A 19,196-nucleotide genomic window follows, 5' to 3' on the forward strand; every position below is an offset into this window, starting at 1 on the left:
GAGTGAAAAAAATTAGCAAGCTTTTTTCAAGTAAATCCTACTCCAAATTTTTTACAGTGTACAAATGTATTACCAAACATTACATTTTAAATAAACGTTTTAATAATCCATCAAAGAAAACTTTAGAAGGACAATGGCACTCTTTCAAATTATAAAGCCTTTATTATCGGATGGCTACATACAAAAAAAATCTAAACACTTTTCAGCGTTTCGGTCAATGCTCTTCTCAGCAGCACAACAAACTCAGCAACAAAAAGCAGTAGCATTTATTATGTCTTCTGATTAGTTATAACTATAATGTATGGCGGAATAGCACTTTTGGGAGTACTTCGACTCGGCGCAGTAAAAAGTCACGCCTGATCCTCTTCCTCTCACTTCTGTCAATAGTGGGAAGAGGATCAGGCGTGACTTTTTACTGCGCCGAGTCGAACTACTCCCAAAAGTGCTATTCCGCCATACATTATAGTTATCCTTTTTAACCCGTTTAGAAAAGCGCCACGTTTTATTTTGTGTCACCATACTTGGTCGTATAACTACTCGTGTAACTGTTTTTAAATAGTGAAAACGCTTATGTGTTTGGTCACTTCTAAATTCATCTCTGTTTGGTACCATTGAATATACTGGGCTAAGCTAAGTACTATCAGAGTGTCACTGCGCGCCAGAGCGATTAAGTGCACGCACTGAGATGAGAGAGGTATGTATCAACTCGTCTTAGTTAAGGGAATAACATAGTTTAATATTAAAAAACGGTGGAGTATCCCTTTAAAGGGGTCATCGGATGCCCATTTTCCACAAGTTGCTATGATTCTTTAGGGGCTTCATGTAAAGTTTGTAACATACTTTGGTTAAAATTCCTCAATGGTTGTGCAACACCCTTTTTACCTCCTCAAAAACAGCTCTGTTCACAGTGACCCGTTTCGGTGCATGCCTCTTTAAATCTCTCTTCCATGGGGTGTGTGGACACAAGACATGTAATGTGCAGTATACAAACCAGTATACAAATGGCTAAGGGCGGAAATATGCTAATATGGGACAGTCCGTCAGCGGTTGTGGGTGGAGCATGAGCAATATGACATCATATTGCTAAGAAAATCCAAACGGCTTGATTATTGAGTGTTTCGGCTTTTTGAGGATTAAAAAAAGGGTTGAATGGATTTTTTTCATTGTATGGTGGTTGTGTCCACACACTGCAAAGACATATTTGTACGCAAACCATATAAAAGTGAATTTTGCATCCGATGACCCCTTTAACATATGTCATGTGACCAGCATCTCTTGACAGCATTTAAAATTCACCAATACAATGTATTTCCATACTCAAAAACACCACTTCAAAAAATTTTTATACAAATTAAAAAAAGATTATAAAAATGAGTTAAATCCTCATTCAATCCCAGATTAGCCTTTAGTTTATAAATCCAAAACGTCTCTCTTTGATTCAGTTTAAGTTCTCTGTTCCCTTTCCTATAGTAGGCCTACACTCATAAAAATTATTAAGTAAATACTACAGAAAAAAAACAATGTAATTTACATGAAAAATTTAGTTCAAGTTTTAGTTCAAATTCAATTCAAGCGTGTAGAAATGAAAGTGTAAATATCAACATTATAAAATTAAGTAAAATTACTCAACTTTTCTGATACTGGTGTTCCTATCATGCACTGGTCCTTGAATAATTAATGAGGTTGATTTTTCACTGTTTTCCAGCTGTATTTACACTGGTTTATCATTGCTTTTGTTGTTAGGATTAGTAACGTGCCATTTTGTGTTCATTTTCTAGTCAAAATTCAAACAAAAAACAATCCATCAAATGTTACCGTCATTGTGTATTGTCTACCAAGTATGCTTTCTTACACAATATCGATTGATTTAATTATGTAGGTATTTTTAAGGAAAGCAAACACTTTAAAAGTATAGCTTAATTCACGATTGTGAGTGAAATGTATTGCAAAGGAAACTAAACTAAATAAACATTACTCAACCTTTAACTAGCCAAGTTAAAATTACTTATTTTCTCTGTTACTTTCACTCAACTTAGTTAAGTAGAGTTTACTTAATTCCATATGTGAAATTTACTTTAAAAATATGCGTGTGAAATTTACTTTAAAAATATTTGTGCAAAAACTTTAAGTAAAATTAAGTTTTTTTTTTTTTTTTCAGTGTGATATTCACATGATCAATACAGTTTTAGGGTAGATGGACTACCATTATGCATTACTTTTTAAATGTTTTGCCATTTGATATTCTTTATTTACATTCTTGGTGGCATATTTATGTTCAGCCAATCGATCCAGTAAAACGTATTTTTGTTCTCCCAAACCTTACATTGAGGACATTCCAGTCTATAGCCTAAATAACATCAGTAGTTTGGCAATTAATAAAATGTTTAATAGAATTTATCTTGTTTGTTTTTACATATAAAAACGTTTTACCTTGCACAATATTATATCACAGTGATTACAATGGTGACATTTAAAGTAACCCTTAGGTTTAACCCCTAACCAGGAGCTTTCACGGTGGTAAATAGCTATACTAATTTGTCCACTATTGTACTTAAAAAAAACAACAAAAAAAAAACGTATCATTGGGAATATATTGCTGCAACGTGATCTCATGAGAATACGTGTGTATTTTTACGTAAAGTGTAGTTCAAATTTGTACGTATTCCTATTTAACTTATGCATGTTAAAATCGTCGCATTAATGTTTTGACTCTATTGCATTCAATTGTCTTATCAATTAAATTTTCTGTCGCATTTATTAATAGTTTAACGTTACTCATATAATAACGTTAGGCTAAATTACTCATAAATAATAACATTTCGCTCTGTTCGTGCCTTCTGCTGCAAACTCGTTTCGGAGGATTAGCCTACATGGCGTTAAACAAGAATACACTTTAAAACCTTAAAAATACATTCTTTAATCGTTTTACCATTTTGTAATATTTGGTTTATTTAACGTTACCGTGAGACACAAAAGGCGTTTTCTCCTGTAGACCGATAATACACTACAACACAACATAAATTCACAAAATACATCAATTTTATTAGCTTGATGTAATCCAAATCTTTAGAATTCATACGTTGTTTGCAAGAAACAGATCCAAAATCAGCCCTTTATCCAGTGATCTTCATCTCCATTCTCAACAGAGACCGTAAACGTCAAATCCCGCGCTCGTGGTGAATTCAAATGCAAAAATTGCGCCCGAAGCGTTACGACATGTTTTACGGCAGTGATATCAAACGCTCATTGGCTCTCGCATGCTTCGTCACAGATTGCGACATGCCGTGTGCTACATTTGAAATGGAGAGAAGCGCGCGCGCCTTCACAGAGCCAACAGCGAACCGAAACCGGATTAACATTTTCATGGATTAATAACTTAAATTCTGCTCTGTAACGTTACCTCATACAAAACTATTATATACTGCCATAGAGGACTGCGACACATCGTCATGTGAACGACTTTTGGTACCGGTTTTGACATTTTCTCAATAAATAAATTATTGTGATACGTGTCTGTCTGTTGTTTTTCTTTATAATTGTAGCCTACGTAGTTTTAAGACATGGTTAGGTTTAGGGGTAGGGGTAGGATTATAGTGGCTCAAACTATGTTTTAATGCTATATTGTTAATAAAACTGCCATTTTCCCTACACATTACGTTTTATCCTTTTAATGTTGTCTATAAAACGGGTATGTTTAGGTGTGGGAGTAGGGTTAAGGGATCTTACATTTGTAATCTATAAAATGGTAAAAAGGAAATTATACAGATATCTTTATGATATGAAATATTCGTAAATAGTTAACCTTTTTTAGCTGTAAAAACGTAATAATGTTACTTTTAAACGTTGCAGATACGTCCATATTATACGTTTCAGCATATATCCAAACGTACAAAAAAGTACATTTTCTATCTTTGAAAATTACGTATTAATACCTACGTATTAACAATGAGACCAGGCTGATTTATCTTATCTGGGAATATATTTCTCAATAATTCATCACTCACTCTGTATAAAGAGAGAGTGAGATATTAAAACTTTTGATTTTGTAGCCTGTTTATAAAACATTTTAATGCATAAAATATAACTTAAAATGTTTATCAATATAAAAAACAGGTAATGTTGTTTATAGATACATGTTCTGATTATAATTTTTACTGTTACCATTTAAGATATAAAAGTCTTACTATGATATTGTTTGTTGTTATACAATGCATTCATTTAGAAATATCACATTTTGCATGTCAAAGTCTTATGCCTCATTCTCATTTTTTGTTTCTTGCCTTGCTTGTAAGATGGTTTCTATGCATTCTACATTTAGATGATTAGTAATAGCTGTCATATTCAGAATTTTGGGTTGAGTTGCACAAAGCTAGCAGGTCTCCAACATTCTCCTTCAAAGTATTTATGGAGCCTGGTACACCCTGACTATAAATGAGCCGATTCTCTGCAACATTTTCTGCTGCCTTCATCACATCTTCCATGCATTTTATCACAGGCCCAGAGAGGATGAAACGTTGAGTTTGCCTCTCCAATACAGTGGCTCTTCCACTAAGAACACTCAGAAGGTTCACAGCTTTCCTGGTTAATTGCTGATAATTAGCTATGAACTCTAGACGCTGCTTCACCTCTTCAATCTCCCTCTGAATTTTATCCAGCACCTTCTCAGTCTCTTTAATCTCATTCTGTATGGTAGAGATATTGGATTGGTAATTAGACACCTTTTTGCTGTTGTCATTCACTTGGGACTGATTTTTTTTTAGCTCATCTTCAGCATCGCGTATAGCCTTTGAGGCATCATCACGTACACATGCTCCCGTAGCCATCATTATTGGCCCTAAAGGAAAGCAAGAAATCATATCAGCCACCAATACTGGTTAGTTTTACTCATTAGGATGATAATATATAATATATAATAGTGAATCAGAGATGATTTCTCACCAGCAATACATCCGCAAACTGGTATTGCAGTCACTGCTGCCCCTGCAATTGCTACACCTTCACCTGTTCTCTTCCTATATGTCTCTCTAGTTATTTCATCTTTTCTTAATGCTACAATTTTTTCTGCCTGCTCCAAAGCTGCTTTGGAATTCTTTAATGATTCTTCGGCAGATTTCTTCTTGATGTTTAATTTATCCATGGCCATGTGTTTTTTTTTGTTCCGTTGCTCAACATTTTTTTTTTCGTTAGTAAGTTGCTCCATGCGTTTATCAAAAGATTTCAGTTTTTCTTCCATCATTTTCTTTGATTTTTTCAGGCACTGCTCAGCGTGCTCAATATGTTTCCTGATTTGTTTGTAATTGGAGAATTTGTCAGTGTTGGGATCTACATGTGCATCCAAGAGGGACTTGCAGATGTTGCAGATAGAGACAATTCCCTCATTTAGAGGCCCAGAAACTGCCTCCATGTCCTGCAAATCCATTACACTGCAAGTTCGAAGATATGGAAAGAGAAAAATATTTTGACACCTTGAATGGCATTTACAATGGAAATATTTGTCATTTTTAATGTACAACATCATATCAATAATTGATCATTCAATTTTAATACCAGCAACACTTTGTGAAGAGATTAGATAAAAAAAAGCTTACCGTCTCATTTCGACTGTCATACTGAAACACAAAATGAAAGAAACTTAAATGTATAAAATATCTGTGGTCTACACTGAGCCAATTAGTGAAAGGATTAAATAACAATATCACACAAGCGTGCTGTTGTTCTCAGGCACATAATGATAATCTTCTGTCACAAATTATGTATTCCTTGTCCTTTTGTTTTGTGATCTTTTCATTAGTTCTGTCTTGTGCTTTGTGTTCCTGTTTCCTGGTTCCCTGGTTCCCTTGCCTGATCATTCTCACCTGTTTGTTGTTACCCTTATTATTAGGGGCCAAGCACTGAAAGTGCGTAGGCAACTCTTGAAATTGTTGGCGTTCTTATTATTATTCTTCCGTCATGGAAGTCAATGGTTAAGCCAAAGTTATGAAATTTGGCACACTGATAGAGGACGATCTGAACTGTCACCATAGCAAATTTGGAGTCTCAATCCCTCTAGTGCCACCATCTGTCCAAAGTTTCACTCATGTTTATGCGAATACCTTTTGAACTGTAAGGGCTAGAAACAAAATTCTCGTTTCCTCTAATTCCTTGGCTCAAGACAATTCAGTCTTGCACCCTTTGATGCCTTTTCCATCATGAAAATTGGTCCGCCATTTTGAATTCTCTGAAAACCCTACTTTTTGTAACTCCTCCTAGGCCGTTGCTCCGATTTTCATGACAATTGAACCAGATCATCTTCAGACCATGCCTACAAAATGTTATGGAATTCACGTTGATTCGTCAAACGTTCTCGAATACTGCGCAAACTAATTTTAGTGCTTGCAAAAACAGATGTAAGGCTGTATCTTCACAATGCTTTATCGTATTCCGACCAAACTTGGTACGTTATCACAAACATGACCTGAGGCTACATGCTGCGTTTCGGCGCAGTGGCATCCTCTAGTCCGGAGATATACGAAAAATAGCTATTTTAGCTTATAACATTTGAACGGTTTGTCCAAAAATCATAATAGTGGTCTCGTTAGATTCAGGATATCATGCAGAGCCAACTGATATCCATTTTTTCCATATTGACCATTTTAGGCATCGGTCATTTTGAATTTTGTACCAAAATGCTGTATTTTATGAACGCATGAACGTATCGTTACAAAACTCGGTATGGGTCATCAGTACGATGCACTGAAGGAGCCAGAGAAGTTTCGAACCAGCGCCACCTAGTAGTAAAATACATTTTTCAAATGTTTATCACTCTGGGTGTGGTTGACTTATTTTTACTTATTCTAATCTCCTTAGGTTCCTGAATTTTTTATACACAGATTTTTTTTAATGTGTTTATACATATAAATGTTTAGAACTCCAAAACAAAAATAGATATTTTCACCAAATTTGACACACACATGTATGGGCTCACTCTGAGAATACAACAAAATAACGGGATTGTGCCTCTTGTTGGCGCTATAATAGAACAAAACAGGAAATTGCCATTAACTTAAATACAGTATTATGATATAAAATGCTATACTTTATGAACGCATTAGCGTATCGTTACGAAACTCAGTATGAGTCATTGGCACCATGCCTTGAAGGTACTCCAAAATTTTGTGGCAGCGCCACCATGTGGTAAAAAAGTTATAACAAAATTTCCAAAAATACTAATAACTTTTGAATAAATTTGCCTATTGAAATTTGCCTATTTGAAATTTGTTTGTACTGTACTGTAGTTTATTTTATTTTTCTAAACTGTTTTAATTATTTTTATTATTTTTATTTCTTCTATGTAAAGCACTTTGAATTGCCATTGTGTATGAAATGTGCTATATAAATAAACTTGCCTATTGTAATGACACTGGTATCAATAGATTTCTTGGGTTATACCAAAAACATAGATACCAATTTTGCCATAGTCAGCCAAACTTCCAGTCCGCAATCTTTATTTTCTTTTAAAACGTCTCTGGTTACTGATGTAACCTATGTTCTCTGAATAGGGAACGAGACGCTGCGTAGCTTAAGACGCAGTGGGAACGCCATCTGGGTGTGTCGATTGTCTGAAGCCCTTACAGAATCACGCCAATTCATTGGCTGATGGCGCGGGCGTCGCCCAAACGCTCTTACGTCGTCACATTATACAGGTGCGCGCGCCATCTGCTCCTCAGATTTCTCTGCCGAAAAAGAAGCTTGTCGGCAGCGCGAGGAGCTTGGCAGTGAACGCAGCGTCTCGTTCCCTATTCAGAGAACATAGGTTACATCAGTAACCAGAGACGTTCTCTTTCATAGGTTCACTCAACGCTGCGTAGCTTAAGACGCAGTGGGAATGAAATACCAAACTCGCCAAGCTAAGCGCTGCCGTAACTAGTACAATGACCAGATAACTCACATGACTGGTTCAAGCAGATAATATTTGGGAACCTGGAGTCATGTCGAGATCCAAACTGTAAAATCTGACAAAAGTGTGTAGAGAGGACCAGCCTGCTGCCACACAAATGTCTTCCAGGAGGTCCCCTCTAAAAAGAGCTTGAGAGGAAGCCACACTTCTGGTGGAATGTGCCCTGATGCTAAGAGGTGAAGGCAGACCTCGCACCTCATATGCCAGTGAAATAGCCTGGAAATTCTCTGCTTTGATGCGGCAAGCCTGTGGCGACCAGCACCAAATCATACCAAGAGCTGGTTAGATTTTCTCCAACCGCCAGAGTGATCCACATAGAACTTCAATGCTCGGACAGGGCAGAGCAAATTAAGTTTCCTGTCCTCCTCAGAAACAAAAGGAGGAGGATGGAAAGAGTGAAGGTTAATAACCTGAGAGCGAAATGCTGTGGACAATACTTTGGGCACATATCCTGGTCTCCGTCTCAAAGTAACCCTGACCAGACCAGGAGCGAAGTCCATACATGACTCGCTGACAGAAAGAGCTTGCAAATCCCCTACCCATTTCAACGAAGTCAAAGCTAACAAAAGAGTAACCTTGAGAGTCGGAATCCGCTCCGGAGCTGACTCCAAGGGCTCAAAGGGAGCCTCCGTTAAGCCCTCCAGGACGACCGACAGGTCCCAAGACGGAATGCCAGGGGAGCGTACTGGTTTCAGGCACCTAACCCCATGCATAAATGCTGAGACTAACCTCAGTTTACCCAGGGGGATCTCATCCGACTCTCTATGAGTGGCAATAGCAGCAACGTATACTCTCAGAGTGGTAGCGGCCGCTCCAGAAGCAAACTTCTCCTGTAGGAATTCCAGCACTGAACTCACTGGGCAGCTGACTGGGTCCCTAGTGTGTGCTGAACACCATGACTCAAAAACCCTCCACTTACAGGAATACAGCCTTCTCATGGAAAGGGCTCTCGCACTCGCAATGGTCTCCTGGATGTCAGCGGGAAGACCAAAGCTCAAAGCTAGCGGCCTCTGATGGGCCATACGCATAGCTTCCAAATTTTGGGGCGAGGATGCCATATCCTGCCCTGAAGCTGGTATAGTAGATCCTCCCTGACCGGAATCTCCCAGGGGTGGGATTCCAGAAGAGGAACCAGCTCCGAGAACCACGGCTGGGACGGCCAGAATGGGGCTATAAGTAGGAGACGGGCTCCGTTCTCCCTCACTCTGGACAGAACCGCCTGGATCAACTTGACGGGCGGGAATGCATAAAGTTTTTGCATCGGCCATGGGTGGGCAAATGCATCTATCCCCAACGGTGCTGGGGGGCTCAGGGAGAACCAAAGTGGGCATTTGGACGACTCCTGTGATGCAAAGAGGTCCACTTCTGCTTTTCCGAACACGTCCCAAATCAGGGCTACTGTTCGGCGGTTCAACATCCATTCCCCCGACCTGAGCTTCTGCCTCGACAGAAAATCCGCTGCGAGGTTCAGGATCCCAGGTACATGGACTGAGGAACTTGTCCTGAGACCACAGGAGGAGGTGGCACGCATGCCTGTTCAGGGTGCGCGACCGTGAACCCCCCTGCCGGTTTACATGGGACACTACCGCCATATTGTCCGTTCTGACAATGACATGGTGTCCTTTGAGAAAAGGGAGAAAGTGGTGTCGAGCCAGAAAGACGGCTCTCAGCTCCAAGCTGTTTATGTGCCAAGAGAGGGTCTCGCCAGTCCAGATACCACATGCTGGTCTGCCTTCGAAAACCGCTCCCCATCCGGTCAGAGAGGCATCCGTCGTAATCATCTGGCATCGAGTGGACCGCGCCCCAGGAGCCCGCGCCCAACAGGCTGGATGGCCGCTTTCTGCCTGGACGCCGCTCTTTGCCTGTTCTGAGGCCTGCTCCCTTCCTCATTGAACTTCATGATGAGCTCTCCAGGTCATGTTTCTTCGGTGCTCTCTGCAGTTGACGGCGCCAAAGAAAGAGGATGCCTTTCCATTCCTCCGGTTGAGGAAGCCGCGGCGACTCACTTGTGCCCGCCCTCTGCGGGATGGCGGTCCAAGTCGAGCCTGCCTATAAAAGCATGTCGGACCACCTCGGCGCTGATCGGCCAAGCCGCGTCCGCCTTACACGCTATGGAGATTCTGCCCACCCCTACACATAAAAACTACCCCCTCTGTGTGTCACACTCATCCAGGGTTAAAATCAATAAAGCTGGCTCATGCCGCTCGACCTATGAGTGTAGGAAAAGTGCCCACTGCCCAGTGTTCACCCCTACACATAAGCACTACCCACACAGTGTCTCACACCACCCCGGGTTCCATATCAGTCAAACCGGCTTCTGCCGTTCATGTTTTACATGTAGGGAATGTGCCCGCTGTACAGTGCCCACCCCTACCTATGAACACGACTGTATCTGTGTTGCTAAGCGCTCCGCGCCTTCCGCCGCGAGCTCGCACAGCTTCGTCTGTAATACAACACCTTCCCGGTTCCACGGATGAGAAGCTAGATACGAAGCCACTGCACGAAGTGCTGACTGCCCCATTGAATATGAGCTTGATGAACAAAGCATGTCATCATGGCCGGGTCCCCGAGTCTCTGAATACCAGCGACCGGAACCCAGATTTCATTCTACCCCTGGCTATTCACACGAAAGCGTGGGAATCGATTCCAGGGGTCTCGAAATGGGTGCTAGAAATAGTAAAACGGGGCTATTCGCTACAATTCGCTCGCAGACCACCGCGCTTCACAGCACGGGTCGAAACCTCTGTGAATCAGGAAGCAGCACACCTACTTCGCGCCGAGATAGCGAATTTGCTAGGGAAAGGAGCGGTAGAGACCATCCCCTTGGCAGAGAGTGAGTCGGGGTTCTACAGCCGTTACTTCTTAGTCCCGAAGAAGAATGGCGGGCTCCGCCCTATACTAGATCTCAGGCTTTTGAACAAAGCTCTTATGATACGCTCGTTCAAAATGCTCACAACCAGACAAATCCTCGCTCGAATCTGACCGTGGGACTGGTTTATATCAGTGGATCTGAAAGACGCGTACTTTCAGATTCAAATAGCAGCCCGTCACCGGCCATTCTTGAGATTTTCCTTCGAGGGCCAGGCTTATCAGTACACCATCCTCCCATTTGGTCTGTCTTTAGCACCTCGTACATTTACGAAATGCATGGACACAGTGCTCGCGCCCTCAGACGAAGGGGCGTGAGAATTCTGAATTATTTGGACGACTGGCTGATTTTAGCGCAGTCGAGGGAAGAACTGGCACTGCACAAAGCGTTATTTCTAGACCATTTGAATCAGTTGGGTCTCAGAGTCAACTGGGCCAAAAGCAATCTTGGACTCCAGGTCGATGCTGGCGCGCCTAACGCGTGAGCGCACGGCAGTAATTCAGCGCCTAGCAGCGTCATTCATAGTGGGGAGGAATCTTCACCTCAGAGTGTTTCAGAGGATGATGGGTCTTATTGCCTCAGCCTCAACGGTGCTACGGCTGGGTCTGTTATACATGCGCCCCTTTCAGCTTTGGCTGAGGCGGCGCGTTCCGGTGCGAGCGTGGACATCAGGCTTGCTGCGCCTCACAGTGAATCGGACATGCGCGGCGTCACTGAAACCGTGGATGAGAGCCGACTGGTATCAGTCCGGCGTGAACCTGGGTTTACCCTCAGTGGTCAAAGTAGTCTCGACAGACGCCTCCAACACGGGTTGGGGTGCCCTTTACGAAGGGAGGCCATCGATGGGCCTGTGGTCAAACACAGAAAAGCGCCTACACATAAACTGTCTAGAGATGAAAGCGGCCGAGAATGCCCTGCAGTTCTTCCTCCCTGTGCTGAGGAGTCACCATGTTCTAGTCAGAACAGAGAATATGTCAGTGGTGTCATATATAAACTGCCAAGGCGGCCTCAGGTCCCGGAGCCTTTTTGCAAGAGCAAAACACCTCCTTATATGGGCCCAGCACAACTTGCGCTCGCTGAGAGCAGCGCATGTTCCGGGCGCCGTAAACGTGGGCCCAGACATGCTGTCCAGGGCCAAGGTCCCCCCAGGGGAATGGTCCCTGCATCCCCTGGTAGTACAAAACATCTGGGGCATCTTCGGCAGAGCGGAGGTAGACCTATTCGCGTCACAGGCCAACGCTCATTGCCCAATATTCTTTTCGAAAGAAAGGGACGCGCTGGCCCTGAACTGGCCCAGATGTCTTATATACGCATTTCCCCCGGTCGCCTGGTTCCCAGAATTGACAGAGCTGGGGAGCGCACCCCCATGGCCGATTCCGCTGAGGAAGGACATGCTGTCTCAGGCCGAGGGCGCGATTTGGCACCCACACCCCGAGCTGTGGGCTCTACATGTGTGGGCGATCAATCACTAACATTTCACCTCCCTAAGGGAGCGATGAACATGATCACGCAGGCTAGAGCTCTGTCTACTAGACGGCTCTACGCGTCTAAATGGTCGGTGTTTGCAGAATGGTGTTCAGCTCATGAATTGGACCCGCTATGTGGCGAGGTAACGGTGGTGCTTTCCTTCTTGCAAGAGCTGCTGGACAGTGGGAGAACCCCATCCACGCTCAAGGTGTATGTGGCGGCCATAGCAGCTTTTACAAAGTTTGCAAATGGCCAGTCACTGGGAAAGAACGACCTCATAATCTGTTTTCTCAGAGGTGCTAGGAGGCTGAACCCTCCTCGACCTCCATCAGTTCCGATTTGGGACCTTTCTACGGTCCTGGAGGCCATGAAAGGTAGCCCATTTAAACCTTTACATGCGGTGGAGCTAAAATACCTCTCCTTCAAAACCGTTTTTCTGCTGGCAATGGCTTCAGTAAAACGGGTGAGCGACTTACACGCGCTCTCTGGAAATACAATTTGGGCCTAATGACTCTAAGGTCATCCTCAAACCAAGACATGGTTACGTTCCGAAGGTGCTTGCGACTCCGTTTAGAGTGCAAGTTATTTTCCTGTCAGCCCTCCCTGCATCCTGTGGTGAGGACGGGGTTAATCTCCTTTGCCCAGTTAGGGCCTTGAGGATTTATGTGGAACGCTCCGCTGCCTTCAGGTAGACAGAGCAGATTTTTGTTTCCTTCGGTGGTCGCGTTAAAGGGCTAGCCACCTCGAAACAGACCCTGTCCAGATGGATAGTTGATGCTATTGCGTTAGCTTACGCCTCCAAAGGCCTAGATTGCCCCTTGGGCGTTAGAGCCCACTCGACTAGAGGCATGGCCTCGTCGTGGGCATGGACGAGCGGGGTTTCACTTCAAGACATTTGTATGGCAGCAGGCTGGGCCTCCCTGTCTACATTTATAAGGTTTTACAACCTGGAAGTGCCTGCCCTACAGGCTAGGCTGTTCTCAGTCTAATTATGCAGTATTAACTATGTCTACCCAACCCAGTTTGCTTAGACTATTGATATATAGTGCAATGTCCTGTGGGCCTATGCAGTTCAAGGCTGATATATTGTCTTAACTGTATATATGTGTAAGCACCTATCTTCATGTTACCGAGTCGTCACGCCCCGTTTGACGCTATGCGTCTTTCCACTCATACATGAGCCCTGGGCATTCTGCCCTTGGGACATTTGTGTTGGACACTTAGCACGCACAGCGTTTTACATTGGGTTCCCGTAGCGTAAGCTAAACTTACGCAACACGAGAGTACTCTCGTAAGAGAACGTAAGTATCTAGAGAGGGAACGAGTGTTGCGTAGCCTGCCGTGCTTGTGCTGCGTTATGGTTTCGCTTCCAGTCGACTGAAATCATAGTGAAATCTGAGCGATGGGTATTTATAGGCTTAGGCCACATCCATATTGGCAGGCCATGACGTGGCGCAGGGAAGCCTTCCCATTGGCGCTGAAGTCATGGCAGACGCACTGATAGGTTGCAGCAGTTGCCGCAGAGCAGCCTATGGGCGCGCGAGCTGCCTCGCCTAGGGCTGCTGCTGTAGCAAATGCGTTTTAAATTATTAAAAATTAAGGATAATTTTTGGCTTCAGTATTCTCGAGAAAGATAGATAAGTGCCTTTTACCAACATATACAATCTGAATTTATTTAATAACGACCGGAGCTAACTGTTTTATATATAGCCTTCAAAGGATATAGATATTGTTTGCAGGTTTTCCTCTCAGTCCTGCAGTTGCCACGCCCCATTTTTCTTTGCCACTCAGTTCCCCATGCAGTTCACCACACCTTCAACTAATTAGCCTCAATCAGCCACAGACTTATTAGATACCACCTGTACACACAGCCCCTTCCTTTTGTTCATGCCACATGGAGGAGTCCTTGTGTGTTGCTGCTGGAAATGCTGTGTCTCCTGCCTTGTGTGCGTTATTGAACTATGTAAGTTCCATACGTTTCTACTGTTAGATTGAACAGTTTAACTTGGTTTATATTGCTCATGTGACTCACTGTGGTAATTATAAGAATATGTGCATTAGGCATTACCGGTTTAATAATTACGGGGCAGAGAAAATGTATGTATTAACTTTGTTTGTAGGCTATACCTAGATAATTTCCTGTATTCTAAGTTCTTGTACAAATGTTTGATTGTCATTCAAATGAATTGTGGTCTTGTATTGTGGCATTATGTAGCTAATTGTATCCCATATCCTTTTCCCTCCTAGAAAACATACACACATACACACATACCTAATAAAGAATTAAGTGTAATAAGTGTTGTATTACTTTGAATAATGTTTTTTTCTTTCTTCAAAGGTCACTTTCTCAGTTTGTGTAAATCTACTTAGGGTTCAGAGTATTTATTTTTTCCCACATTAAGTTCCCACGTCTAGTACAATTATGTGGTTTTGTTTTATTAATACAATGTAAATTTTTCTTGATATACCTCGAAAGAATGGAAGTGAAATGTGACAACATGCCCCATAGGTGGGCTACATTGTAACATGTGAGGGGCACATATTAAGCTAACATGACCATATGACAGCTTAAAATGTAATCTGATCTAATCAAATATATATATATATATAGAAATGATTATAATAATGAATCATTTCTGAACATTGACTTAAGTCTTTATTCACCTTTTTCTCATGTTTTCTCAATAGAATTCATAAACGTATAGAATAGAAAATAGCATATTTATAATAGGGGCTCATTGTAAACGCAGTGTTACAACATGCCCCACCTGTGCAACTGGGATTTAAACCCTGTTAGTGTCTTCTGCTGGTTAGATCAGCATTAAAGAATCATGTCAACTGTTAAATAACATATTGGAGATTATAATAATATCAGATTTGTCTAATTTGAAATAAACACCAAAATAGAGATGAAAAATTAACATAAGTAAGCAATTTACTTTTGCTAGTAAAATAAATGTTCAGTGATATCTTCCAGACATTTCAGAATTTCGGCGCAATTTTTTCTCTATATGGTGTTCTATCTAGTAGCCTAAATATAAGTTTCGTCAAGCTAGATTGTGGACGTAGGCTATTTAAAACAATATTGTGTTACGAGGCCCGCATTAGTTGTGCCCCGCTCTCCCCTATGTCACATTATTACACTTCAGAGGCATATAAAAAATAACTAATTTCTAATAAGTAGAAAAAAAATAATGGCCAGCGTAGGCTATCTTAAAACATTAAAACATCAATTTTAAAACAGCCTGCCTACCTGAAAGTGATACACAGGCTTACTGCTGTAGTTTCTTCTTTTCACAGGTAGGCTATGCTTCGTCATTCGTGAGCAGTTTGTGAGTGTTTGTGTCCTAGATATAGGCTACTTTTATAACCAACATGCAGAAATCCCCTGGTGTTCAAAATAGAATTAGGGAGGGACCAAGGCAAAGCAAGTTTATTTATATAGCACATTTCATACACAATGGCAATTCAAAGTGCTTTACATAGAAGAAATTAAAATAATAAAAAGAAAAAAGAATAATTAAAACAGTTTAGAAAAATAAAATACAGTACAAACCGTCGGACGAACAGCGGCACAGTGCTCATTCAGTAAATGCATAGCTAAACAGATGTGTTTTGAGTCTGGATTTGAATGTGAGTACTGTAGGAGGGTCATTCCTGGGATTCGGTAATATTTCAACTTGGACTTTTTACATTTTTGAACTACATATGATTACATTTCTAAATACCCCACATTATTAGGCACATATCAAACCTTCAAAAAATCATATTTTCCCATCTCAGGCATTAAAGACTTTTTATTATTTTCATTTTTTTTCAGATTTGTACACCTTTTATTCTCAACCCCGTAACGGACAAAATTGAATTAGTTTAAACAGGATTTTACACAAAACTTGTTATAAAACAAACATCTACATACTGCTCATGTGTCCCTCGTACCAATTCAATGACTTCAAATGTAACATTTATGATAATTTTCACATTTGTATGTGATGGAAGTTACAAATATCCAAATTGTCTGTCCGTGGTCTCTTTATTTTAGTAAGAACATTTTTAATTTAGATGTTTCACTAAAACCACAATTTTACTGTGTTAGCCCTTAACATGTCAGGTGGTAATCAGCAAGAAATGCTTTAATTTTTAATTGTCTTCCTTATTTTATTTTCCAAAAATATTAATGTGACAGGGTTGAGAATACTGTGATGGGGTTGAATACTGTAACAGGGTTGAAAGGACACATTGGCCTACTTTTAATTTGTATTTGTTTAATACGGAAATCCCTCTTTGAGACTCAAACAAAACACTATTTTATTTTAGGCAACCATGTAATAAAGACATAGTCATATTTTTTTTTTTTCGTTTTTACTTTATTATCTGAACTGCAGTGAGAATTTAAACAAAGAAAACTACTGCAGACAGTACGGCCATTAGTAACTTTCAAATATTTTTGGAAACAAAAAACAAAAATAGATTACCAAACAGAACCTTTTATCAAATGGGCACAATAGGTAAATTCACTAGTGTCTAAAACATTCCTCAGTGCTGGAACATAAAACAAAACTGCAGCAGATAAAAGCTCATAATAACATAAGTAACAATCAGTGGGTCATTTATAAAAGAAAATGCCATGTTAACACAAAAAACTCAACATAAGCAGGACTTTTGCACGCACTCAACAATTCCAACATTTTAAAATAGTTACTTTATGAACATTTGCATAAAATACCTGAACAAATGTAAAGAAAAAAAGGGTCTAATCCATATTTATTCATAGAGGCACCACAGTGTGTGTGCGTGTGTGTGTGTGTGTGTGTGTGTGTGTGTGTGTGTGTGTGTGTGTGTGTGTGTGTGTGTGTGTGTGTGTGTGTGTGTGTGTGTGTGTGTGTGTGTGTGTGTGTGTGTGTGTGTGTGTGTGTGTCTGTCTGTGTGTGTGTGTGTCTGTCTGTGTGTCTGTGTCTGTCTGTGTCTGTCTGTGGGTCTGTCTCTGTGTCTGTGTGTGTCTGTGTCTGTGTCTCTGTGTCTGTGTCTCTGTGTCTGTGTGTGTCTGTGTGTGGGTCTGTGTCTCTGTGTATGTGTGTGTCTGTGTCTCTGTGTGTGTGTCTGTGTGTCTGTGTATGTGTATGTGTGTCTGTGTCTCTGTGTCTGTGTTTCTGTGTGTGTCTGTGTCTGTGTGTCTGTGTGTGTCTGTGTCTGTGTGTCTGTGTCTGTGTGTCTGTGTGTCTGTGTCTCTGTGTCTGTCTCTGTGTCTGTGTTTCTGTGTGTCTGTGTGTCTGTGTCTCTGTGTCTGTGTGTCTGTGTGTCTGTGTCTGTGTGTGTCTGTGTTTCTGTGGGTCTGTGTCTGTGTGTGTCTGTGTGTCTGTGTCTCTGTGTCTGTGTCTCTGTGTCTGTGTTTCTCTGTGTGTCTGTGTCTCTGTGTCTCTGTGTGTCTGTGTCTCTGTGTCTGTGTGTGTCTGTGTCTGTGTTTCTGTGGGTCTGTGTCTGTGTCTCTGTGTGTGTCTGTGTCTCTGTGTCTGTGTGTGTCTGTGTGTCTGTGTCTCTGTGTTTGTCTCTGTGTCTGTGTGTCTGTGTCTGTGTGTCTCTGTGTCTCTGTGTCTCTGTGTCTCTGTGTCTCTGTGTCTCTGTGTCTGTGTGTCTCTGTGTCTGTGTCTGTGTGTTTGTGTGTCTGTGTGTGGCTGAGGCACTTTTTTCAGGCTTTTATCTTGAGAGTCTGGCCCAAACCTCCTTCAGAACCTCTACATGGCGAGATGTCACATGTTGTGGAGCTGGAATCATCTCAATGACTGTTGAAGTTTAAGTGGACACATTACATTAAATATTTTATCTATAACAAAAATATGAGTTATGATTTTGGTAATAATATATTTACTGAAATAAAAAAATAATAATAAAATGTTTAAATTTAAATCATTGATTAAATTAAGTGAATAACTCAACCCTGTCACAAAGTTTACAACCCCGAAACAATGACATATGTGACGGGGTTGAGTGTGATGGGGTTGAGTTTTTTTGCTCAAAATGGCCACTGCTCTTAATGTGGTGTAGAAGAGTGGGCCACATGGCAGCCAATGAAATAAGTATATTTTAGATTTTTATGGATTAAAATAAAATTTTGAAAAGTCATAATTTTCCATCTTAATTGTATGTGATGGAGTTGAGTTGTAAGCTTGACAGTACCCTCCCTGACTATAATACACCTCAAAAAAATAATAAAAAGTGTGATATCACTCATCTTCTTCTGCACCATGCTGTTGAAGAGAGCTGAATGATGCAACTTCCTGTGAATGATGTCACATATGGGTGGAGTCTAAATTATTATGGGCGGAGAATGGTTGGCGTGACGGGGTTGAGTTCAGACTGAGGGACGTAACTTTATAAGTTGTTTTTTATCAAATATCTTGAATTTTTTTTAAATGTTTCTTTTCAAAAGCAAAGAACACAAATAAATACTTGCATTATTGCCGAAAATTATAGACACTGTGCACATTTTATTAATTATTTTCCAAGTACAAATTCAGCGAAGAACCTCAGGGACATGACAAAATGCTTGCTTTAAGACAGAAATAAGATTTTTTTTAATGATAAAATTATTTAAATGCAATAATTATTTGTATTCATTATAAAGGACATAACAAAGTATTGTGAAAAGCTTTTAACATTTCATTTTGGTGAACCACCACTTTTTAAAATCTAGGGGACTGAAATATTACCGAATCCCAGGAATGACCCAGGAGCACGTCTGATCTCCTCCTCTATGATCTCCTCTGGAAGCTGATTCCAGCTGCGGCTGGCATAATAGCTAAAAGCGGACTCGCCATGTTTAGAGTGAACCCTTGGTATAGCTCGGGGGTCGGCAACCCGCGGCTCTTAAGCGCCGCCCTAGTGGCTCCCTGGAGCTTTTTAAAAAATATGAAAATGGAAAAAATA

At 41.1% G+C, this 19,196-nt stretch overlaps 2 protein-coding genes across 2 annotated transcripts in view; one reads left to right on the forward strand and one right to left on the reverse strand.

Moving 5' to 3' along the window:
- Positions 1-19,196, forward strand: part of fdps (farnesyl diphosphate synthase (farnesyl pyrophosphate synthetase, dimethylallyltranstransferase, geranyltranstransferase)) — a 185,409-nt gene that overhangs the window by 28,701 nt on the left and 137,512 nt on the right. The gene's annotated exons all lie outside the window — the stretch shown is intronic.
- On the reverse strand, positions 140-15,640 carry LOC309483278 (uncharacterized protein). The gene is made up of 4 exons (XM_082148993.1): positions 15,526-15,640; positions 5,589-5,609; positions 4,939-5,423; positions 140-4,834 (listed from the first exon to the last, which is right to left on the reverse strand). Exons 2-4 carry the CDS (start codon positions 5,606-5,608, stop codon positions 4,323-4,325), a joined length of 1,017 nt encoding a protein of 338 aa, XP_082005119.1. The 5' UTR covers position 5,609; positions 15,526-15,640; the 3' UTR covers positions 140-4,322.

This window comes from Leuciscus leuciscus, assembly GCF_965113295.1.
Source record: "Leuciscus leuciscus genome assembly, chromosome: 20".
NCBI classification, from domain to species: Eukaryota; Metazoa; Chordata; class Actinopteri; order Cypriniformes; family Leuciscidae; genus Leuciscus; species Leuciscus leuciscus.

Coding starts and splice junctions, on each gene's coding strand:
- LOC309483278 (XM_082148993.1), bottom strand. CDS start 5,608: ATGACAGTCGAAATGAGACG. Junction 5,424..5,588: donor ATGACAGTCGAAATGAGACG/GTAAGCTTTTTT, acceptor TCGAACTTGCAG/TGTAATGGATTTGCAGGACA. Junction 4,835..4,938: donor AGTTTGCGGATGTATTGCTG/GTGAGAAATCAT, acceptor GCTTTCCTTTAG/GGCCAATAATGATGGCTACG.